At 50.7% G+C, this 24,940-nt stretch overlaps 1 protein-coding gene across 4 annotated transcripts in view; it reads left to right on the forward strand.

Annotated features, from left to right (window-relative positions):
* Positions 1–24,940, forward strand: part of DENND4B (DENN domain containing 4B) — a 52,227-nt gene that overhangs the window by 16,047 nt on the left and 11,240 nt on the right. For 2 of the 4 annotated variants that reach the window (XM_083476937.1, XM_083476938.1), the window contains 18 exons: positions 85–254; positions 1,477–1,718; positions 2,510–2,576; positions 4,627–4,685; positions 5,710–5,854; positions 7,380–7,555; positions 8,891–8,991; positions 10,589–10,804; positions 12,389–12,534; positions 13,566–13,699; positions 14,717–14,840; positions 16,047–16,253; positions 17,244–17,372; positions 18,420–18,573; positions 19,644–19,814; positions 21,130–21,560; positions 23,099–23,203; positions 24,260–24,435. In XM_083476937.1, the coding sequence (XP_083333063.1) occupies positions 85–254; positions 1,477–1,718; positions 2,510–2,576; positions 4,627–4,685; positions 5,710–5,854; positions 7,380–7,555; positions 8,891–8,991; positions 10,589–10,804; positions 12,389–12,534; positions 13,566–13,699; positions 14,717–14,840; positions 16,047–16,253; positions 17,244–17,372; positions 18,420–18,573; positions 19,644–19,814; positions 21,130–21,560; positions 23,099–23,203; positions 24,260–24,435 (2,953 nt within the window). Of the gene's footprint in view, positions 1–84; positions 255–1,476; positions 1,719–2,509; positions 2,577–4,626; positions 4,686–5,709; positions 5,855–7,379; positions 7,556–8,890; positions 8,992–10,588; positions 10,805–12,388; positions 12,535–13,559; positions 13,700–14,716; positions 14,841–16,046; positions 16,254–17,243; positions 17,373–18,419; positions 18,574–19,643; positions 19,815–21,129; positions 21,561–23,098; positions 23,204–24,259; positions 24,436–24,940 lie in introns of all 4 variants that reach the window. The other 2 variants (XM_083476935.1, XM_083476936.1) reach the window with 1 other exon arrangement.

Genomic DNA, 24,940 nt, shown 5'->3' on the forward strand with positions numbered 1-24,940 from the left:
GGGCCTTATTGAGCTCCCTGTGTGTGTTGACTTATCGTTTTTAAGAAACTGCCATCCTGTCACCCGGCTCTCTTCCCCTTCCAGGTCTCCTTAGTCGCTACCCAGAGGAGGACAATGAGGCGTTCCCGTTGCCGGAGTCCGTGGCTGTTTTTTGCCTGCCCATGGGGGCGACCATCGAGAGCTGGCCGGCCGACACGAAATACCAGCTTCCTGTCTTCTCCACCTTCGTGTTGACCGGGGCTTCGGGAGACAAGGTAGTCAGATTGCATGGTGGTGGGAACTACTTTTTGGGCTGGGTCAGAGAACCTGGGGTGGGTGATAGATAGATAGATAGATAGATAGATAGATAGATAGATAGATAGATAGATAATTTATTACGGTTAAAGACCAGCTCGCATAACACAATAAAAACAGCGTTCATAAAGATAAAATATACAATCAGAGCAGATTGCAGCAATACCTCATGAGTTAAAATTCCGGTAGATTCCGGTGTATAAGAGAGAGCCAGTGTGGGGTAGTGGTTCAGAGTGGTAGATTCGTAATCTGGTGAACCGGGTTCGCTTCTCCGCTCCTCCACATGCAGCTGCTGAGTGACCTTGGGCCAGTCACACTTCTCTGAAGTCTCTCAGCCCCACTCACCTCACAGAGTGTTTCTTGTGGGGGAGGAAGGGAAAGGAGATTGTTAGCCGCTTTAAGACTCCTTCTGGTAGTGATAAAGCGGGATATCAAATCCAAACTCCTCCTCCTCCTCCTCTTCTTCTTCTTCTTCTTCTTCTTCTTCTTCTTCTTCTTCACCCGGGAAAAGAGGTTAAAAAGTTGGGGGTCGTCTTGTACACCGGGTATGGGCAGAGCGGAGCCCGCCCCCCCCCCGCCCCCCCGCTGCGGCAGTGGCTCTCAGGCGGCGGTGGCTGGCTCCGCTCCGTGCCGGGAGAGAGCCGCCCGGCGCAGAGCCCGCCTACTGCTGCTTCAGAAGCAGCAGCAGGGGCGGAGGGCTCCACTCCGCGCTGGCCGGCTTTCTCCTGGCGCAGAGCTGCCTACCGTATTAGGCGACTGGGCTTAGAAGACGAACCCCCAAATTGCAGCTTTAAAAGACCAGCAAGTGAGCTGTTCTGGTTAGCGTTCATTTTTCATGTTCGCATCAATATTATTCTAGCATTCGCTCCTTCACCATGTGTGCACAGCATGGCAATTGGCAAACAAGTCCGCAGATGTTTCTCGTCCACAATATTTATTACAGAAGCCTGTCCCGCACACATAACACACCTATAAACATAACAGTGGCAAATACCCTTTGTTTGGCCAGATTGACAACAACAATAAGAAGAAGAAGCATTCTCCCTGTTCTCCAAAGATTCCCTTCCAGGTCGCCTGGAGTTACTCCTGACTCACCCCAGGTGAGCGACTGTTTCACCAAGGTTGCACAGGACTCTGACTTTCCTCCTTCCCTTCTTTGGCTTCTCTTGCTCTCACTCCCAGGTGTACGGCGCTGCCATCCAGTTCTACGAGTCCTTCCCGCGGGAACGCCTCTCGGAGCGGCAGTGCATGTGGCTGAATCTCCTCACCGTCGTAGACCGGCGCCCCATCACCAGCAAATCGGTGCAGACACGCAAGAGCATCTGCGTCCTGTCCCATTGGCCCTTTTTCGACGTCTTCCGGAAATTCCTCACTTTCCTGTACCGCTACAGCATCTCGGGGCCTCACGTTCTTCCGCTCGAGGCGTAAGTTGGGGATGCGGCCGATAGGATCGGGACCTCTGTGTGTGGTTGCAAAGCCTGAAACGTAAGCAGAACCTTAGCTAGATAACGGCCACAGATTCCTCTAATCTGATATGGTAGATGGCAGAATGTCTCGCCAGAGTGGCGCATGCTCTGTTTATCTCCCGCATGGACTACTGGAATGCGCTCTATGTGGGGCTACCTTTGAAGGTACCTTTGAACTACAACTAATCCAGAATGTGGCAGCTAAACGGTGACTGGGAGTGGCCATCGAGACCACATAACACCAGTCCTGAAATACCTACATTGGCTTCCAGTACGTTTCCAAGCACAATTCAAAGTGTTGGTGCTGACCTTTAAGGCCCTAAACGGCCTCGGTCCTGTATACCTGAAGGAGCATCTCCACCCCCATCGTCCAGCCCAGACACTGAGGTCCAGCGCCGAGGGACTTGTGGCAGTTCCTTCACTGCGAGAAGTGAGGTAGCAGGGAACCAGGCAAAGGGCCTTCTCGGTAGTGGCACCCACCCTGTGGAACACCCTCCCATCAGAGGAATAGACAAATTCCTGGAGGAGGGGGCTGTCAGTGGCTTCTAGCCACAATGTTTATGCTCTGCCCCCACAGCTGGAGGGCAGTAATGCTTCTGAATCAGGCGGCTCATTGGCCTGATCCAGTAGAGCTCTTCCTATGCCTGTAAGCTGCTGTTACAGAGATGGCGATTGTGGTTTTATATGGTGTGGGCGGGTGTGTGGAAGGGTGTTCTTCTTCCCTGTGACTTCTCTATTGCTCTTTCCAGGCACATCTCTCATTTCATGCACAATGTCCCCTTCCCATCTCCACAGCGGCCTCGGATCCTGGTTCAGGTAAGCAGAAAGCGGAGGAACCCAGAGCCTTTGCTCATCCTGTTGTTGGCAGCAGGGGGGGGGGAGGGGTTGCAGGTCGCACCTTCCCCGGGTGACGGGGAATCAGCTGGGCAATTCCACTGTGTTAGCAGTAGTGTTGTGGCAAACTCAGAGGTGCACATTGCGTTCATAATAGTCACAACCGCACTTCCTTGGCACCGTACCCCCTTCTAAGATTATACATAAATAGGCATTGTTATTTTTGTTGTTGTTATTGTTATATTATTTCAATTTATATAATGCCCAGGAGGTCCCAGGACGGTGCACAACATTATAAAAACACATTACAGAGCATCAGTGATAAAAACATAATGAAAAGCATACCAACAGACAGCCTAATAATAAAATAGTCATCATGATAACAGTCCTTTCCCCAAGGTTTCACAGGCCATAGATCAGGAATAGGCAAACTCCGGCCCTCCAGATGTTTGGGACTACAACTCCCATCATCCCTAGCTAACAGGACCAGTGGTCAGGGATGATGGGGATTGTAGTCCCAAACATCTGGAGGGCCGGAGTTTGCCTATGCCTGTCATAGATGGCCATCGGCCTAGGTAAAGAGGAATGCTTTCGCCTGGCGCCTAAAGACATGTAGTGGTGGCACCAGGTGAACCTCTCTCCTCAATTGGGGAGCCACAACAGAAAAGGCCCTCATAACTAGGGATGTATTGGAACAATCAATGTAGATCTCCATGTGTTTGCCTTTCAGTTAGGTTTACTATTTTCTCCACATCCAATGATATGGAGTGCTCCAATATCTTATTATGTTGTGTTTTCCTTGAAGTTCCACTGTACACAATGGAACTTGCCTGTCGTCCTCTTGAAACTGAAGCACCTTGAGATTTCAGTGTTCCTGAATGCTTAGTTTTGGAGCATACATTACATCTCCTGCTCGGTGTTCTTCCCGCACTCCTCCAGAGTGACCCTGGGAGCCGATCCTCAGGGGCCATCTTACCTCTTTCCTCTCCCGATTGGCTCTAAACAGTACAAAGGGTGAGGAGACTTCTTCTCATTGGCTTAAAACAGGCATGGCCAAACTTGGCCCTCCAGCTGTTTTGGGACTACAACTCCCATCATCCCTAGCTAACAGGACCAGTGGTCAGGGATGGTGGGAACTGTAGTCCCAAAACAGCTGGAGGGCCAAGTTTGGCCATGCCTGGAGCCTTAAAAGCTCCCCTTTTCATGCTGGTTGGGTGCCTCTAGGGTGCTGTGAATTGACAGATCTTGCTGCTGAAATAGTACTGGGCCTTTGACTCCCCTGCAACACTAGACCGCTACACCTCTGTCTGTCAGGCAGCTGAAGAACGAGCCATTGGTCAAGCCACGACCTTCTACGTGATAACCGTTTGCTCAACCCCTGAGCGATGCTTGGAGAGAGGCCCTTAGCTCTTAGCTGGTCAGTCCGCCTACCTTGCATCAAGGAGGTTCCAGGCATCTCGAGGTCAGACCAGGAATTGTCCCCCTGTCTGAAACCCTGGAGAGCTGTGCTGCCAGCCTGTATAGGAAATTCTGAGCTGGATATATATTGAAAGTACCGTATTTTTTGCTCTATAAGACACGGCCGACCATAAGACGCACCTAGTTTTCGAGGAGAACAAGGAAAAACAAATATTCTCTCCCTCTCTGCGAAGGGGCTCTGTTTCTCCTCCCGCTTCACTGAAGGGGCGCTGGCAGCTGCTTTCGCAATTCCTCTTGCTGTTCTGGCTTCTGGGATAGCTGCGCAGCCTGCATTCGCTCCATAAGATGCACACACATTTCCCCTTACTTTTTAGGAGGGGGAAAGTGTGTCTTATAGAGCGAAAAATACAGTATGAAACTGGGAATGTGAAGATTATGGTTCATCTGGGGCGAAGAATTGAGAAGCGATGTCCGACCTCTGGTGGACATGCATGTTTTGCAGTAATCTGAGTGTCGCGCTGATAATAGGACAACTTTTGGTCTGCACTGCTGATTGTTTGGGCTGTATCTCAAGCTGTGTTTTCTCCCCTCTCCCTTCTTTTTGCCTGTCCAGATGTCTTCCTACGATAACATGCTCCTGTGCCAGCCTGTTTCATCTCCTCTGCCACTCAGGTATGCTCTTCTGAAGTTATTAGATCTGCTGCTAGCTAGAAGTTTCGCCCAAGGGAACTTCTGCCTGGACCAGCGTGTCACGTGAAACTACGGTCTGGCTGATGCGGGACCATGTTCAAAGTGTAACTCTTAGTATATAAACAGCTTGGGATGAGTTTACCTGTGAGGTCGATTTATCCCATGCATGCCTACTTGACCACTGCAATCTGAAGAACTGGGACTGTTGCAGGTGCCACGAAATACCACTCTGTGTTTATAATAAATTGATATATCATCGTGGCAGCACACAAACTGTGAACGATGGAAACGATGCCTTATGAGGAACGGCTAAGGGAGCTGGGCATGTTTAGCCTGGAGAAGAGGAGGTTAGGGGGTGATATGATAGCCATGTTCAAATATATAAAAGGATGTCACATAGAGGAGGGAGAAAGGTTGTTTTCTGCTGCTCCAGAGAAGCGGACACAGAGCAATGGATCCAAACTACAAGAAAGAAGATTCCACCTAAACATTAGGAAGAACTTCCTGACAGTAAGAGCTGTTTGACAGTGGAATTTGCTGCCAAGGAGTGTGGTGGAGTCTCCTCCTTTGGAGGTCTTTAAGCAGAGGCTTGACAACCATATGTCAGGAGTGCTCTGATGGTGTTTCCTGCTTGGCAGGGGGTTGGACTCGATGGCCCTTGTGGTCTCTTCCAACTCTATGATTCTATGATTCTATGAAACCTTAGAACTCCCTGCCTATTGACAAGCACCTTTCCTAGATTTCTTTCAGTGCCTGCTTAGGAATGCTTTAAGGCAAGCCTATCCTAGACATGTGGAACACGGGTGGCGCTGTGGGTTAAACCACAGAGACTAGAACTTGCCGATCAGAAGGTTGGTGGTTCAAATCCCCACGACGGGGTGAGCTCCCGTTACTCAGTCCCTGCTCCTGCCAACCTAGCAGTTCGAAAGCACGTCAAAGTGCAAGTAGATAAATAGGTACCGCTCCGGGTTGGCTTTTCACCGACCAAGACCTTCTTTCCTTACAGTGGTGCCAGCTTCCTCACCCTGCTGCAGACACTGGGTCCCGAAAACGCCGTGGCCCTCCTAGTGGCGGTGCTGACGGAGCAGAAGCTGCTCATCCACTCCCTGCGGCCGGACGTCTTGACCAGCGTGGGCGAAGCCTTGGTCTCTGTGAGTCGGGGCTCCTGGGGGGCCTTTGGGGTTCAGGTGGGGCGGAAGACAGGGGGGCAGCAGTAGGCAAAGCCAGTAAGAGGTGGAGCCAGAGACCTTGACAGGCAGAAAACCCACATTCACCCCATACCTTTAAAGCTCTATGATGCTGGTTTCAACCACTATATTCTTCCCCTCAAGAATTCAACCATGATTAAATGGGCCGGCCCAAGACTTCGGCCATAACATAGATATGAGCCAATGGAAAGAATAGAATAGAATAGAATAGAATAGAATAGAATAGAATAGAATAGAATAGAATAGAATTTATAATTTATTCCCTGCCCATCTGGCTGGGTTTCCCCAGCCACTCTGGGCAGCATCCAACAAAGTATTAAAATACAGTGGTCTGTTAAACATTAAAAGCTTCCCTAAACAGGGCTGCCTTCAGATGTCTTCTAAAAGTCTGGCAGTTGTTCTTCTCTTTGACATCTAGTGGGAGGGGTGGGTGGGAAAACTTACGGAAAGTAAACTGGAAATTTACGGTGTGCTAAAGCAGCGAGCCTCTTGGGCTTGCCAATCAGAAGGTCGGCAGGTTCGAATCCCCGCGGCGGGTTGATCTCCCGTTGCTCGGTCCCTGCTCCTGCCAACCTAGCAGTTCGAAAGCACGTCAAAGTGCAAGTAGATAAATAGGTACCGCCCCAGCAGGCCTTTCCGTGCGCTGCTCTGGTTCGCCAGAAGCAGCTTAGTCATGCTGGCCACATGACCTGGAAATACGGTCTGCGGACAAACGCCGGCTCCCTCGGCCTGAAAGCAAGATGAGCACCGCAACCCCAGAGTCTTTCGCGGCTGGACTTAACTGTCAGGGGTCCTTTACCTTTTTTATACTCTAAGGGACAACCTTTTAAAAATGTTATATCGTTGGTATTTGACCCCTGGAAACTATCAAAAATGTATAGAAGCATCCCCAATACCTGCTGGTGATGTGGAGAAACATGCGGTACCATGTCTCATATGTGGTGGGTGTGTAAAAAGATCCAAGCCTTCTGGAATGATATTTATTTAGAACTTCAAAAAATGTTAAAAGTAAAAGGTGAAGGGTGGCTTACAGCACATAAAAAAAATTCAATACTCAGAGTGGTTTAACCAGGCGTAGGCAAACTCGGCCCTCCAGATGTCTTGGGACTACAACTCCCATCATCCCTGACCACTGGTCCTGTTAGCTAGGGATGATGGGAGTTGCAGTCCCAAAACATCTGGAGGGCCGAGTTTGCCTATGCCTGGGTTTAACAACACTTCTTCCCAGGAAACTCTGGGAGTTGTAGCTCTGTGAGTGGGAATTCTCATCACCCGTAGCAAACTACAGTTCCCAGAAATTTTTTTTTTTTTGGGGGGGAGAGAAGCTTGAAGTGGGATAGCACTGCTTTAAATGTGCAGGTCATATGGGCCCCCGGTTTCCTCCATCTAGGCCTCGCAACGTATTTTTATTCCCCTGCCAGATCCTTCCAAGGCCCCCAGCCCTCACCTCTGCGTTTGCTCCCCCCAGATGATATTCCCGCTGCACTGGCAGTGCCCTTACATCCCCCTCTGCCCGCTCACCCTGGCCGACGTGCTGTGCGCCCCGGTGCCCTTCATCGTCGGGGTCCACTCCAGCTACTTCGACCTCTATGACCCGCCGCACGACGTCATCTGCGTCGATCTGGACACCAATACCATCTTCCAGTGAGTGCCGCAAGCGGATGGGGGGGGGCGCGACCTGCTCCCCATCCCCCTTGCAAGGACTCCCCGCCGCCCCCTTCCATAGCTGTCAACTTACAGATTTGAAAATAAGGGACCAGCAGCCTTGAAAATAAGGGATCAGCAGCCAAAATGAGGGATCAACAATTACTTTAATAAAATACATATTTTGTTGCGTGCAAATGGCTTTAGATACCTATTAGGTCCATAAATTACCATATAGCATATATTCAACACAGAAAAACAGCAACAACTTGTTGTTGACAAAGCACAGCTGGACATATAAAGGGCCCCATTACCTTCAGTAGCTTATTTAAGAGACATCATCAGCGAGACATGGCGCTGGAATAAGGGACTGTCCTGCCAAATAAGGGACGCTTGACAGCTATGCCCCCTTCTCTCTCTTTTTAAACTTGTTCGTTTTATTAAATTTTAAGAGATCAGCACAAATCGTATCTGCATCAATATAAATGGCTTTCAGGGTTTAAGATCTCCCTCGTTCGCATTACAGTAATTAGCAAAGGGTGCCCCCCCCCACTTCGTGTGGAGCAGTGGTTAGAGTGTCGGGCCAGGTGCTAGGAGATCAGGGTTTGAATCCCCACTTGGTCACGAGGCTCACTCCCTGGGACAAGTCCCTGCCTCTCAGCCTAAGCTACCTCACAAGATTGTTGTGGGATTAAATGAAGAGAACCGTGAGGCCATCTTGAGCTCTGTGGAGAAGAAAATTATATATATATAAATGCTACAAATAAATAAAAATCATAATAATAATAATAATTTATAATAATTATTTATTATTTATACCCCGCCCATCTGGCTGGGGTATAAATCATACTTTATGGGTTAAAACAGTTGTTTTTTGTTAATTCAAGGTTCTTCAGCGGCCATTCCTCTATAGATAAATCTGTGGGTCTCTCCATTAGTATCCCACTGTTCCTCCAGGGAGCTCAAGGTAGGGAATACGGCCCCCTTATTTCCCCCCCTCTGTGACGTAGGGCAGGCCGAGAGTGAGCGGCTGGCCTGAGGTCACGCCCAGCAAGTTTCATGGCCCAGAGGGGATTCGAACCCTGCTCTCTCCCAGCTCCTCATCCAGAAGTCTGGCCACATTGGATCTCACTCCCCGCTTGCTGTTTGTCTTCGTGCAAGATTTCCCTGTTGGGGAATCAGTGCAGCTGGGGAATCTGTTTTCAAAAGAGCAACTCTGGGAAGGAGTCCTCTTTGCAGGTGGGGAGCAGGCAGGGAGGGGTGGGGGAACGCCGTGGCTGCAGGGCGGGCCGGCAGGAGGCACTAACCGTAAAGGCAGCTTTGCTCCATGCGCAGGTGCAAGGAAAGGAAGCTGCTGTCAACACGGTCGCTGCCTCGGAAACCTTGCAAGGTGCTCTTGGCTTGCTTGAACTCCCTGTACCATCAGCTGGATGAAAGTGAGTAATCAGTGCATGCAGTGGAGGGAATTAGGATCAGAGGGGATGCAAATGTTGTGACACGAAACCATGGCTAATTCTCCTCTCTTTCCTCCATCCAAACAAGCATGGTTCATGGGCATATTCCACGTCGGCAGAAGCACTCAGGGAAGGGGTGCAACAGGGTCTGTGTGGGAATCTGGCCAGGGGAAGTCCCGAGAAAAAAACAGAGAGGCCCGGAAGGCCCTCCCCTAGGTCTGCGGTTCCCTGTTGTTAACGTGAGCCAAGGTTTATAAACCAACAAACCATGGTTTAGGCCTCTCTATCTGGCCCTTGGTACTTTCCTCAGGCCACACCCCTCAGAACTCCTCACTGCCACGCCCCTCTCTCCAGGCCACACCCCTCAGAAATCCTCACTGCCACGCCCCTCTCCCCAGGCCACACCCCTCAGAACTCCACTCTGCCACGCCCCTCTCCCCAGACCACACCCCTCAGAACTCCTCACTGCCACGCCCCTCTCTCCATGCCACACCCCTCAGAACTCCTCACTGCCACGCCCCTCTCCCCAGACCACACCCCCTCATCAGTTGTTCCTCCTGGCCTTTGGCTTGGAATCAACTTGATCCCCTCCCCCTCTTTCCTTTTTCCTTTCTCCTTCTGTGATGGAACTCCTATCTGGGGACTTCCCTGGCTTTTTCTGGCCCACGTAGGACCAGTCTGGATAGTTGGCCTTGGTGAAGATTTGACGTTTTCATCCCCCCAAAGTTTTTGATTTGAGTTTCTACTGAAATGAGGCTGCATCTTAATGTTGTATTTTAAGCTTGTTTTCCAGTTTTTATTTTAATCAATTGTTTTTATATCTGGTGTTAGCCGCCCTGAGCCCGGTCTTGGCTGGGGAGGGTGAGGTATAAATAAAATTTTTTTATTATTATTATTATTATTATTATTATTATTATTATTATTATCATCATCATCCCTGCTTCACACCCTCTTTGCGTGTTTTGTCCTGGCTGTGGATGTGCCCCTGAGCTCTGATCTTGTCTCTTTGCTTGCCTGGGTGGATGATAGAGAGGCGGCCCCAGGACCAACATTTTGGGGGATATTACAACAAGAAATAAACTGCCACAAGGGCTGGATTCAATCAGCAGGTGCTCAGGATTAGGCCCTCAGGCCGGACTTTGAACATGCCTGGCTTACAAACAAATTTTATTGCAACCTTTTCAGAATAATAAAATTTGGGAGTGATACCCATACGAAGATGGGTCCGAGCCCCACGTTGGACAAAAAAAACTTCCCATATTGGACTAGATGAACCTTGTGGTTCTCCTTCCAGCTCTACAATTCTATGATTCTGTGAGGTAATCCTGCTGACAGGATCCCTGATAGGTTGGCCGCCCAACCTCCGCTTAGCAACCACGAGGGCAGCCTTTCTCAACCTGTGGTTCCCCAGATGTGGCTGGACTACAACTCCCATCATCCCAACTAGCAAGGCCCGAGCTCAGGGATGATGGGAGTTGTAGTCCAACCACATCTGGGGACCCACAGGTTGAGAACCACTGCACTAGGGTAAGAGAACTTGAATACCTCCTTAACATCCTTGTCGCCCTCTCCTCTGCAGTGTATAACCGGCCTGTCGAGGAAGCCACCCTGGAATTCCTGCTGACCGACTACGACCTCATCTACGGCCGGCGGAAACAGCTGGAACTGGACATCCAGGGGGCTTTCCTGCGCTTCATGGCCTGCCTGCTGAAGGGCTACCGCTGCTACCTCCTGCCCATCACACAGGCGCCCTCTGAGAAGACCCGCGACTCCAGTAGCCTCTTCAACCTCCAGGGTACGGCAAGACAGGGGAGGGAGCTGCTGCGGCACCCGGGTCCTGCGTGGGGGCTTCCCCTGGAGGAGAGGATGCTCGGCTAGAGGGGCCACGGGCCTGATCTACCAGCCAGGCTCTTAGAACCGTAGAATTGTCTGGCCCAGCTCCCTGCAATCTTTCGCCCCACGTGGGGTTCAAACCCACGACCTTGAGATTAAGAGGCTCGTGATCTTCCGACTGGGCTATCTTCTTATGTTCCAGTGAGGGAGGGCATATTCATGGAGGATATCAGCAGCTTCTGGTCGCAGGGACTACCGTATTTTTCGCTCTATAACACGCACCAGACCATAACACGCACGTAGTTTTTAGAGGAGGAAAACAAGAAAAAAAATATTCTAAACGAAATAGTGGATATATGATTTTTGTGGTTCATGCTGTGGCCACAGACATGTGATCTGACAGTGAGTTTGGAGTGGCCCAATGCAAAAATCCTGAGGATCCATGCTTTGTAACCACGGAGGAGGGAAGGAAGGGGAACCATGGATCCTCTGCTCACGACTTCAGCAGATCCCCCCCGTCACCCGCAGGCATTCGCTCCATAACACACACAGACATTTTCCCTTACTTTCTAGGAGGAAAAAAGTGAGTGTTATGGTGCAAAAAATACGGTATATTCTGCCTCCCAAGATGACATAGACCATCGAGACGTATAAAATGTAGACGTGTTTTAGTCGGATTTTCAGCTTTGTCGTTGATGTTTCCTTTTGAATTCTTTAAAGGGTTGTTTTTCTGATAATTTGGTCGCTTTATTTTTGCAAAACCTCTTTGAAGTTTTTTGCTTGTTTTCTTCAGTCATACGGTAGATAAATTTTACGATGTGTACATAACAACAATCAATTGTTTGAGGGTTTTTGCTTTTTTATAAGCGTTATACAAAGCAGTATACACAGCGGGTGGCGCTGTGCGTTAAACCACAGAGCCTAGGACTTGCTGATCAGAAGGTTGGCGGTTCGAATCCCTGTGATGGGGTGAGCTCCCGTTGCTCAGTCCCTGCTCCTGCCAACCTAGCAGTTTGAAAGCACATCAAAGTGCAAGTAGATAAATAGGTACCGCTCCGGCGGGAAGGTAAACGGCGTTTCCGTGCGCAGCTCTGGTTCGCCAGAAGCAGCTTAGTCATGCTGGCCACATGACCCGGAAGCTGTACGCCGGCTCCCTTGGCCAATAAAGCGAGATGAGCCCCAGAGTCGGTCACAACTGGACCTAATGGTCAGGGGTCCCCTTACCTGTTTATACAAACTGTATGAAATGTGTTTTATGACGCGTGTTTTAGCCTGGTTTTTAGCTTTGCAGTTGATCTGAATTATTTTTTCCAATGTTTAAAATAGCTGTTTCGTCGCTTTATTTTCTTGCAAAACCTCTTTGAGGTTTTTTGCTTGTTTTCTGCAATGATACAGTCCATAAATTTCATGAGATGAGTAGATAACAACGGCAACAACAGCGGCAATATCTTGAGTGCAGATTTGAACCTGAGTCTACCTGGCCCTAGTCCAGTGCTCTAACCACTACACCACCACTGCCTCCCATTCCCCCCTCTCCTCAATCCAGGCTTCCTGAAGTCACGTGACCGGGCGTATCACAAGTTCTATGGGCAGCTCCTCCGCACCCAGCTCTTCACGCAGTTCATTGAGGAGTGCTCCTTTGTCAACGACCGCCACACGTCCCTAGAGTTCTTCGACTCCTGCGTGGAGAAGGTGACAGGAAGGGAGCTAAATGTGGGTTCAGCTGGGGCCCAGGAAATGGATGCTGTACAGATTAGTCAAAATGAGATTTGGTGAATTTCATCTGTCGAGTGTGCTACTTAAAGCAATGGGAGGATACTTCAGTCAAGGGTGGGTGGCTGTCCCCGCAGAACTTAATCCAGTCCCAGTACAGTGGTACCTTGGTACTCAAACAACTTGGAACCCAAACACTGCAAACCCGGAAGTAAGTTTTTTGAGAAGCGAACTTTTTTGAGAAGCCAAACGTGCTCCGTTTTGAGTGTTACGCTTCCGATTTGAGTGTTACGCTGAGGTCTGTCTGTTTTTGCTATTTATTTTGCATTTTTGTTTTTGCGGCTCTTTTTGTTTTGTTTTTGTGACTGTCTGGAACCCAGTTCAGCGACTGATTGTGTGGCTGCAGTACATTGTTTATTGCTTTTATTTTATTGATCAGTGGTCTCGTTAGATAGTAAAATTCATGTTAAATTGCTGTTTTTTAAAGTCTGGAATGGATTAATCCATTTTGCTTTACAATGGGACCTCGGGTTACATACGCTTCAAGTTACAGATGCTTCAGGTTACAGACTCCGCTAACCCAGTAATAGTACCTTGGGTTAAGAACTTTGCTTCAAGATGAGAACAGAAATCGGGCGGCGGCAGCAAGAGGCCCCATTAGCTAAAGTGGTGCTTCAGGTTAAGAACAGTTTCAGGTTAAGAACGGACCTCCAGAACGAATTAAGTACGTAACCAGAGGTACCACTGTACTTTCTTTGGGAAAGCATGCCTTGGTTTTGGAACGCTTTGGTTTTGGAACGGACTTCTGGAATGGATTAAGTTTGAGAACCAAGGTACCACTGTAAGGCTTTTACAGTCTACAAGAGCTCCCTCAAATGGTCATTAAATTTTAAAAAAGGACTTTAAAAAGTGACCGCTTCCTAGATCCCCTGATGTGAGGCCATGATTCCACGTTAATGCACTTCACAAGATCTCTCTCTCCTGCCATCGCTGTTCTTGCTCAGGTGCAGGTGGACCTGGAGAAGATGGAGGAATCTCCCCTGATCGAACTAGACGACACTCACGGCAGCGAACACACCGTCTTCATCATGCCCCCGGAGGAGCCCACCGGACCCAATGGCGCTGAGCTGCCACCGCGCTACCAGTGAGTTCTGCTGGAATCACAGCACGGCAGAGTTGGGAAGGGGCCCCTCAGGAGTCATCCAGCCCAACCCTCTGTGATGGCAGAAATCACAGATAAAGAGTCCCCGGCCGAACAGCTCTTACTATCAGGACGTTCCTCCTAACGTTTAGTCAGAACTTGGTTTTCTTGCAACTTGAATTCCTTGGTTCAGGTGCTGCCTTCTGGAGCAGCGGAAATCTAGCTTTCTCCACCTTCGACGTGACAGCCTTCCAAGTGTTTGAAGAAGACTTCTGTGTCACTTACCATAACACACCTTGATTTTGTGTGTATAAATTGGGGTGTGGGAGAAACATAAACGGTTTAGATAATTTTGTTCAAACAAATGAGAGAGAGCATAGCTTGAGATTTCGTTTTTGGGTTGCATCAGAATGTTGACCCTACTCAGATAAGACCCTTTGGAATTAATTAGTGGGCCTGCAATCATCCCGGTCCCACCTTGAGGTGAGCAGCAGAAACCAGGGTGGGGCTGCGCAAGTAAGCCTGTTGGTACATCAACTCTTGACATGGAGAGGAGAGCCTCTTTGGGGAAGGGTCATAACTCAGCAGCAGAACAGCCCCTGCCTTGCAAGAAGAATTCCATCCCAAAATGTCCAGAAAAGCTTCCTGCCTGAAATCCTGGAGAGCGCTACTGCCAGTCCGTGTCAGCAATATTGAGCTAGATGCACCAACCGTCCAACTCAAGTGACCCATTTTCCTATTTATTCAGAACAGTGAGGACTAGAATCTTAACTTTCCTTTTGCAGGAAGGGGCTGCCGCTCAGTGCTAGAGCATCTGCTTTGCAAATTTGCATGAAACCCCGGAGAGCTGCTGACCGTCAGTGTGGTCAGTGTGAGCTAGGGGGACAGCGATCTGACTCTGTATATGGCCGTTCCTATGTGCCTGTTTAGAACTATTCAGAAGCAGGAGGTCTAGAAGCTTTATTTTAAGGGGGAAGGCCACGACTCAGCCGACCGCCTCCTTCTCTCTCTTCACTCCAGGTACGACGGCTTCCCCAGGTTGCAGGCCAAGCTCTTTGAGCGGCCCCAGGACCAGCTCATGCCCTCACTCTGCCAAGCCCGGACCAGCGCTCCCAGCAGCCCAGCTCCACGCAGGACCAAACAGGTAGGGTTTGCGCCTGGGCTTGCAGCAGTGGCTACAGGTGTCCCCAGCCGCTTATAGCACATAAAAAATTGTAAAACATGAGACATAAAAAATTTCCCAATATAGGGCTGTCTTCAGATGTCTTCTAAAAGTCAGATAGTTGTTTATTTCCTTGACATATGATGGGAGGGCATTCCACAGGGTGGGCGCCACTACCGAGAAGGCCCTCTGCCTGGTTCCCTGTAACCTCACTTCTCGCAGGGAGGAAACTGCCAGAAGGCCCTCGGAGCTGGACCTCAGTGCCTTGGCTGAACGATAGGGGTGGAGTCCTTTAAGGGCACTTTCACATTGCACATTTAAAGCCCTGGGTGTGAAAAATCGTTTTAAATAGACATGGCTTCCCCCACAAAGGATTCTGGGAACTGTCATTTGTTGAGGGTGCTGAGAGCTGTTAGGAGACCTCATTCCCAGAGCTGTTTTGACATTCAATCCCTCTTCCCAGGGAACTCTGGGAGTTATAGCTCTGTAAAGGGAATAGAAGTCTCCGAACTCTCAGCACCCTTAACTGACCACAGTTCCCAAGAGTCCTGCGGGGGAAGCCATGATGGTTTGAAAAGATACCACAGGACTTTAGTAGTGTGGTTCAGATGTGGCCTAACCCTGGTTGATTAACTTCAGCAGGTCTGCTCTGGGTAGAAATAACCCTGGCTAATCCCTGTTGACCTTGGGCTACAGTGCAGTTGAGAAATAAATTTTTCAAGTCCAATTGTGACCACCTCCCTTTCTTCTCCCCAAAACCCCACAAATCTTCCCCACTCGAGGGACGATTCCAACAGATTCCACACAAAAAACGCTTATGTCCCTGTGGAGATGGCAGTACCGAATCGGTGGCGCATGCCCTCCTGGCTTGCGCTCTTTATAAAGACTTGAGGAATGAGATTATCACCTCTCTTTTATTGTCCATTCCGGGTCGGCCAGCCACTGCCACCGTGCCCTTTCTCTTGGCAGATCATCAAGATGAGCAGGTGACAGCAAAGGTTGCAGGTTTTTTTAGCTGAGGCAATGAGAATAAGATCCACTATTTGACTATTGATTCAAAACCCTAAAATGTGTTTTATAGAATTGACTTTTTATTTCTATTCTTTGTCTATCGTATTGTTGTTTTATCACTACGGCCGATGGCTGACGCAAATTAAGATTCATTCATTCATTCCCCACCCCTTCCAGGAAATGAAGGTAGCCCAGCGAGTGGCTCAGAAGTACTCTGCGATGCCAGATATGTGGGCTAAGTGCCTGCTTGGGCACTGCTACGGCCTGTGGTTCATCACGCTGCCCACCTACGTGCGGGCTGCAACCTCTAAGGTGCGGGCCTTGCAGACGGCCTACGAGGTGCTCAAACAGATGGAGACCAAGAAGGTGGTGCTTCCCGATGAGGTAGTTGCTGGAGCCTGATGCCGTCTCCCCGATGTTTACTGTACAGAATTGGTTCAGTCCTTTGAGTTCATCTGAATCTGCTGCTTATAATATATAATAATAAATTTTTCTTTACACCCCACCCTTCCTGGTTCAGAAAACCGGGCTCAGGGCGGCTAACAACAAATTTAAAACACTTAATTGATGCAACAAAAAACCAGCATAAAATACAGTATAAAACGTGAATAAGAATAAATTCAGAATTGAGGGGGGAAATCCATCCCATAAACATTAGATGATCACCAGGGCTAGCTGGCTAAATTAGTCCTATTTGGGCCAGTGAGGAGACCAGGGGAGAATTAGCTGTGGGATCCCAGAGCGGGTAATCTTCATAAAAAGGGGAGGGGGAAGGAAGGAAGGGGAATATAAGATCAGGCTAAATTCAAGTTGAAAGCCAGGCGGAATAGCTCTCTCTTACAGGCGCTGCGGAAGGAAGTTAAATCCTGCAGGGCCCTGGTCTCATGGGACTGAGCATTCCACCAGGTCGGAGCCATCACTGAGAAGGCCCTGGCCCTAGTGGAGGATAATCTGACTTCCTTAGGGCCCGGGACCTCTAAACTATGATTATTCATGGACCTTAAGGTCCTCTGTGGGGCATACCAGGAGAGGTGGTCCCGTAAATACAGGGCTGCCTTCAGATGTCTTCTAAAAGTCTGGTAGTTGTTCTATTTGACATCTGTTGGGAGGGCGTTCCACAGGGCGGGTGCCACTACCGAGAAGGCCCTCTGCCTGGTTCCCTGTAACTTGGCTTCTCAAGTGAGGGAACCACCAGAAGGCCCTCGGTGCTGGACCTCAGTGTCCGGGCAGAACGATGGGGGTGGAGACGCTCCTTCAGATATACTGAATTGTAGGTCTGTGGCGTGGGATTCTCCCTTGGCAAGGGGTAAGGCAGGGAAGGGGATAAGCAATCCACAACCATTCATGCCATCTCTTTGCCCTCCCGCTTCTCAGGTGTGCTACCGAATCCTGATGCAGCTGTGTGGTCAATACGGCGAGCCTGTCCTCTCTGTCCGAGTGCTGCTGGAGATGAAGCGGGCCGGTATCGTGCCCAACACCATCACCTATGGCTACTACAACAAGGTACCTCGCTTGCAGACCTCTCCACTTTCCCTCGGCTCTGTCAGAGGGCATTCTGCTTCAACAGGGCACAGGGTATAAGGATGTGTGCCCGGCGTCTGCTGTTCCCCCTGGGGCTCAGGGGACCTGCAGAGAGAAGTGGTGGTGATTATGAGAGGTTTTCTGGCCCAGAGTCAGGAGTTGAAAAGACAGATCAGGACCCTGGAGAGCTCCAAGCAAGCCCAGCTGGCTGAGCTATGGGAGATGTTGTCTCAGCGCAAGGCTGAGAGGGCTTGGAACTGGTACCTGCAATCCTGTGCTCCTGTGTAGTTCTGGAATGGAAGAGGCTGTAGGGAACTCTGCCCAGGGGACTCTGAGGATGATAGAAAGAGCCACATATTCAGGCCAGGGAACTGCAGAAGGATGCTCATGCCTAGTTCCGACCCTAAGCATTATTTCTCACCCAATTTAGGGAGGGGACAAAAATATAACTGAGGATCAGAATTCCTTGCCGATATTCGGCAAATTACCCTGAAATCTACCAGTAGTAATAATAATAGTAATTTATTATTTGTACCCCGCCCATCTGGGTGGGTTTCCCCAGCCACTATGGCCGGCTTCCAACAAAGATTAAAAATACATTAAAATGTCACACATTAAAAACTTCTCTGAACACGGCTGCCTTCAGATGTCTTCTAAATGTCAGGTAGTTCTTTATCTCTTTGACATCTGATGGGAGGGCGTTCCACAGGGCGGGCACCACAACCGAGAAGGCCCTCTGCCTTGTTCCCTGTAGGTTAGCTTCTCACAATGAGGGAACCGCCAGAAGGCCCTCAGCGCTGGACCTCAGCGTCCAGGCAGAACCATAGGGGTGGAGACGCTCGTTCAGGTATACTGGGCCGAGGCCATTTAGGGCTTTAAAGGTCAACACCAACACTTTGAATTGTGCTCGGAAACGTACTCAGAGCCTATGTAGGTCTTTCATGACCGGTGTTATATGGTCTCGAGATCTCACTTTCGCCTGCCACTTGCTTTGTTGCCCTCTCACCTCCTCCTCCTGCTCATCCATAGGCCATTTTGGAATGCAAATGGCCGTCTGGTACCCAGGGAGGCCGCCTCCGCTGGGCCAAGCTGCGCAACGTCGTCCTGGGGGCCGCCCAGTTCCGCCAGCCCCTGCGGCAGCGGCAGCGCGAGGCAGAATCGCAGAGCGTCAGCAGCCAGTCAGGTATGGAAACCTTGCCTTATGAGGAACGGTTGAAGGAACTGGGTAGGTTTAGCCTGAGAAAGAGGAGAGTTGAGAGGAGACATGATGTGCTGGTCCTGGGGGGTTGGTGCGGCGTGGTCCGAGTCCAGTCCGAGGTCGAGGGTGTTGTTATGGGGGCTGTCCATCAAGGCTGAAGCGGGGTCCAAGGCAAGGAGTCGGGTGAGGTCAGGAACTCTGGCAGAAGAGCAGGACAGGGTGCCGGCAGGAACAGGTTACCAACAATTTTGCTCCCGCAACCTGGGACTGGGCTGGCTGGCTTTTATCTCCTCTGAGGCATAGGGCGGCCCCGATCCTCAGGTGACTCGCCTCTCCTGGCCTGGAGGTGAGCACTCCTCCTGCGAGAACTTAGTTCCCTCCGCCTCTCTGCCCTGAGCCTCTGCAGCTCAGGAGAGGCTGGAGGGTTACCAGACCCAGAGGCAACCTCCTCTTCCCCTGACGGGGCTGAGAGTGGAGCACCTGCTGGCAATGGGTCCTCCATCACCTCAGGAGCCAGAGCAGACTCAGCTGGTGTCTGCTCCTGAGGATCCGGCACAGGTGAGGGCCCTTCAGGTTCAAGCCCCAGCCTCAGCTCAGCCGGTCCTGGAGGTGGAGACTCCTTTGCAGGCTGGGATTCTTCAGGTTCAGCCTCTGAATCAGATTCCCAGGCCATCACACATGATAGCCATCTTCGTATAGCTAAAGGGCTGTCACGTGGAAGATGGGGCAAATTTGGCAAGCCAATGGAAGGGGCCTTGTACCTCAGGTGTTGCCTGGGAGAACGGCCCCTGGCGGAGGCAGTTCAGGGAGAGAGAAAAACGTCGAGGAGGGAGAGTGTTGATGGTTGAAAGGTGCCTTTGAACGTGCAATTTGATTTCTGCAAGCTGCTTTGAGGTGGGGTCTCGGTGGGGTGACGTAAGCAGGTCCAGAAAAGTGTCATCTAGAGGTCATTGGGATGGATATGCTAGCAGGTTAATCATGGTGCAAAGGACTTAAAAGGTTTGGTCCGAGCTGGCTACTGGAGACGGCATTTTTCTCCCTGCTTCGGTTGGCAGAAGGCAGAGGCATCAAGATGCCAGGCTCCCGCTCCCGCTCCCGGTCCAATCTGCAGCGGCAGACGACTTGGTCTGGGGGCAACGTGACCGAGAACCTTCCGTCCACGTCGCTGGTGAAGAGCGGCAGCCTCAGTTTCCCTCAGCAGGAGCCAGAAGCTGGAGTGGCTCGTGGTGAGTTTTGGAGGCGGGCGGAGGGGTCCTTGGAGAGGGGCAACATCTCCTATTTCTTTTCTTTCTTTCTTTTTTAAAAAGGGAGATGGGCAAAATGCGTTAAGGATCTTGAAAATAGTTGCAACAGGATCAATATATTCAACGGGGGGAGGAGGGAGAACCTAATAAGAGCCCTTGGATCAGTCAGACCTGAGCACAAGAGCATTGTTCTCTCTTGTGGATTCCTGCAGCTGGTATTCAGAAGCATCACTGCCTCCGACTGTGGAGTCAGAAGACAGCCGTTGTTGCTATTGGCCTTGATAGCCTTCCCCTCCGTGAATTTGCCCAGTCCCCTTTTAAAGCCATCCACCTTGGTGGCCGTCACTGCCTCCTGTGGCAGGGAGTTCAACAGTTTAACGCTGGATGTCCCCAAGCTCTAGTGTTCCTCTTACTCGCTTTTTCTCTAAACTAGGCCAACACTTCAGCAATACCTTTCTGCCCTGCTGTATCTGCCGCATTCTCTCGCAGGTTTCCGGTGGCCATATGCCAGTGGTGGGCGGGGCCAGAGCCCAAAGTGGGAGGGGCAACGAACATTCCAAGGGCTGTGTGCCAGTGGTGGGCGGGGCCAGAGCCCAAAGTGGGAGGGGCAAGGAGCATGAATTTTATTTCTTACAGTACGACACTTTCTTACACACATTTGCACACCCCACCTGCTTTACCCGACATTAAGGCAGGCAGAGATGCATGAGCAGAGTCCATGGACAGGTTCCAGCTAGGCAAAAACCGTCAAGGAGGGTGCAAAGCAGGGACAGTGCTTGGCGTGCCCTGAGGGCCGGATAGCATGGCTTGGAGGGCCGCATTTGACCCCACACCCTGGCCTAATAATAATAATAATAATAATAATTTATTATTTGTACCCCACCCATCTGGCTGGGTTTCTCCAGCCACTCTGGGCAGCTTCCAACAAAGATTAAAAATACATTTAAATGTCACACATTAAAACTTCCCTGAACAGGGCTGCCTTCAGATGTCTTCTAAAAGTCATATAGTTGTTTATCTCTTTGACATCTAGTGGGAAGGCATTCCACAGGGCAGGTGCCACTACCGAGAAGGCCCTCTGTCTGGTTCCCTGTAACCTCACTTCTTGTGGGGAGGGAACTGCCAGAAGGCCCTTGGAGCTGGACCTCAGTGTCCGGGCAGAATGATGAGGGTGGAGATGCTCCTTCAGGTATACTGGACTGAGGCCGTTTAGGGCTTTAAAGGTCAGCACCAACACTTTGAATTGTGCTCGGAAACGTACTGCTGTAAGCCATATCAGTCCTCTCCCGCTTTGCAGCGACCAAGGGCCTGGGCGCCACAGACCACGGCGGCAGCAGCACGCTCCCCGCCCTGCCCCACTGGCTGCAAGGCCGGGCCGGGAGCTCCGAGGACGGGAGCCTGTCAGACGTCAGCAGCTTCTTGACGGACGAGAGCGACAGGTTGACCCTGAGCAGCGTGGACACTCAGCCGGGCCCGGGGCGGTTGGAAGGCTCTGCTACAGGGTCGGAAAACCGTGGCATAGGGAGCGGCACACCGCGCAGAAGCCTGGCCGCCAAACTCCAGCAGCTGCTATCGCCCATCAAGCGGCCGTCGCTGAGACACGGCACCACCGCGGAGCATTCGCACGCACGCCGCGGGTCCGAGCAGCGGGAGCTCCCACCTCGCCGCAGCCCGCTGGAAAGCCGCTTGTTGCTTCCTCGCGAGCGCCCGGGCTCCACTGCCTCCGAGGTAGGGAGGCCTGAGCATCAGGCTGCGCGGTAACCGTGCCAGAGGTGGTTCTGGAACAAAGCAGGTTGTGGAATAAAGGCTTCCGGCCTGTTTAGGCAACTCCTCATTTATGTGTGTTCAAGGGCTAAGTCTCGTCACAACAACAACAACAACAACAACAACAACAATAATAATAATAATAATAATAATAATTAATAATAAATTCCTTCCAGTAGCACCTTAAAGACCAACTAAGTTAGTTCTTGGTATGAGCTTTCGTGTGCATGCACACTTCTTCAGATAAACTGCATGCACACGAAAGCTCATACCAAGAACTAACTTAGTTGGTCTTTAAGGTGCTACTGGAAGGAATTTTTTATTTTGACTATGGCAGACCAACACGGCTACCTATCTGTAACTAATAATAATAATAATAATTTTTTATTTATTTATATCCCGTCCTCCCCGGCCGAAGCCGGGCTCAGAGCGGCTAACAGCAGTAAAATGATACAACATTCTAAAATCAATTCAGAATCAGATTAATGGCAACCATTGGGCTAGAGTTCTGTGAGGATAACCAAAGGAGGGGGTCAGGCTGTGCCTTCGCCAAAGGCCTGGTGGAACAGCTCTGTCTTGCACGCCCTGCGGAAAGATGTCAAGTCCTGCAGGGCCCTAGTCTCTTGTGACAGAGCGTTCCACCAGATCGGGGCCACAGCCGAAAAAGCCCTGGCTCTGGTTGAGGCCAGCCTAACCTCCCAGGACCTCCAAGATGTTTTTGTTTGAAGACCATAAGGTCCTCCGTGGAACATACCAGGAGAGACGGTCCCGTAGGTACAAGGGTCCTAGGCTGTATAGAGCTTTAAAGGTTAAAACCAGCACCTTAAACCTGATCCTGTACTCCACCGGGAGCCAGTGTAGCTGGTATAGCACTGGGTGAATGTGATCTCGCAGCGAGGAGTCTCACCGTGGCATTCTGCAGCCGCTGGAGTTTCTGGGTCAGACTCAAGGGCAGCCCCACGTAGAGCGAGTTACAGTAATCCAGTCTGGAGGTGACCGTCACCTAGATCACAGTGGCTAGGTCAGGGTGAGAGAGGTAAGGAGCCAACTGCTTGGCTTGGCGGAGATGAAAAACAAACCCGGAAGTGGCATGAAAAGGGGCGAAAACGGCCCTGAAAGAGCGCAAAAATGGCGCGGAACTATGCTTTAGCAATCCCACAAGCCTTTACAAGTGCAATCCCGCGAGCCCTTGCAGCAACCTTTGAGGCCTGGGGAGTCGGAATTTGAGCAAGGAGGTTTGGAGGGAGCGATTGTGGTGTTTGCAGGCCTCTTCAATGGTGTTCCCAGTAAACGCAATTTCGCTTAAGTGTGCGCTGCCTCAGGACTTAACCCCCCGTGTAAATGGGGAGTTGCCTCCACCCGGGTTCCTATTATCCCCCTTCCTCCTTGCTTGGTTACTCGATTCACTGTCTCCATTTGAGGTGTGCGTTATTTCTTGTTACGGTTTATGCTACAAAATTCAATAATTATTCCCCACCCCACCTCACTTTTCTTTGCAACAGAGTTCCGTGTCCCTGGGCAGCGAGTACGATTATTCGAACAGCTCCTTGTGCAGTTTCAACCTCCGGAAATCCACCGATCTGCTGACAGAGTCTCCAGCAGTTGAGGTATATTCCAGCTGCCGTCCCTGACTCGTTCTGCCTGCATCCCTCAAAAGCTCCTCTCTCCACCATTTAACGTACCGTAGGTGTACTCTCCGAGCATCATAATTAAACCTCAGTTATTTGCAATGCACTCAATGTGGGGCTGGGACGCGGGTGGCGCTGTGGGTTAAACCACAGAGCCTAGGAATTGCCGATCAGAAGGTCGGCGGTTCGAAGCCCCGCAACAGAGTGAGCTCCCGTTGCTCGGTCCCTGCTCCTGCCAACCTAGCAGTTCAAAAGCACGTCACAGTGCAAGTAGATAAATAGGTATCGCTCCAGCGGGAAGGTAAACGGCATTTCCATGCACTGCTCTGGTTCGCCAGAAGCGGCTTAGTCATGCTGGCCACGTGACCCGGAAGCTGTACGCCGGCTCCCTCGGCCAATAAAGAGAGATGAGCGCCGCAACCCCAGAGTCGGTCACGACTGGGCCTAATGGTCAGGGGTCCCTTTACCTTTAATGTGGGGCTGCTTTTGGGGGTTTGATCTGGAGACTCCAGCTGGTTCAAAACACTGCAGCTGGACTGTATAATTTCATTTAATTTAGTATTACATTTCTACTGTGCCTTTTCTCCCTAGGAGATCAAGGTACATGGTTCCCCCCGCCCCAACTCCAATTCATCCTTGCAACAACCCCAGGAGGTGGGTTAGTCTGAGGGCCTGTGAATGGTCCAAGGTTAGCCGGTGAGCAGAGAGACTAGAACTCAGGTCTCGCAGGTCCAAGTCTGTCACTGTAACCCTTACACAACACCGTCCCCCACCTTTTTCTGAAATACGAGCTCCATTAGGTGCCTCCTGCTCCTGAGTTGTTCCTGTGCCACAAATAAGAACCGGTTCTTCAAGAGCCAGTGCCAGAGCCTGCTTTTTTCCTCTTCCCTCCCTGATCCTTTGCCCTTGTGTGCCGTGACTTTAAGCTTGCAGGCCGGGAACTGTCTTGTTTCAACTGACAGTCTGCAAGCCACTCTTTGCCCTCTATGGGCCTTTGCCAAGCAACTTTTTTTCCTGATCTTCCGTGCTGCTCAGGTCCTGCTCTCCAGCTGTTCCCGGTGCCAGGCCTGCAGCTCGCTGGTGTACGACGAAGAGGTGATGGCCGGCTGGAGTTCGGACGATTCCAACCTCAACACCACCTGCTCCTTCTGTGCCCGCCCCTTCGTGCCCTTCCTCAGCATTGAGATCCAGGATTTCCAGGCGGCCCCCAGGTCAGAACCCCGGACGGTTCCACTCCCCTTTCATTATAGGGGTGGCCCGGTCAGCAGCACTGGCTGCTGTTCATTGGGACTGGTGGGGCGGAACTTAGGGGGGCCCACCACTTGGTGGCACCAGAGGCAGTGACAGGCAGTGGTTACAACCAATGAAAGGCTCCTAAGACTGGTGGGGCGGAAGTCTGGTGGCGCCAGAGCAGATGGCTGGCAGTGAATTAGAGAACTGAGACTGTTCTTAACAGCAAACTGTGGTCAGCCTGGAATTGTAACTAATTTAGGTCCATTTTCAATAGGTCTACTCTTGAGTAGAGCTCGGTTGGATACAGCCCTATGTGTCTCGGTTGTGCCTTTCTGACCTTCAGAGGAGAGCTCAATTCCTCTCTTTTTTAAAACAAAAAAAAGTCCAAAAAGCAAAAGCAAAAAAAACCCTCCAAATATTCCATGCACCTAGAAATCTAGTATGTCAGGATGATGGAGTCCAGCAGCATCTTCTCCAGCATTC

The sequence above is a fragment of the Podarcis liolepis genome (assembly GCF_965112155.1).
Source record: "Podarcis liolepis genome assembly, chromosome: 15".
Lineage (NCBI taxonomy): Eukaryota > Metazoa > Chordata > Lepidosauria > Squamata > Lacertidae > Podarcis > Podarcis liolepis.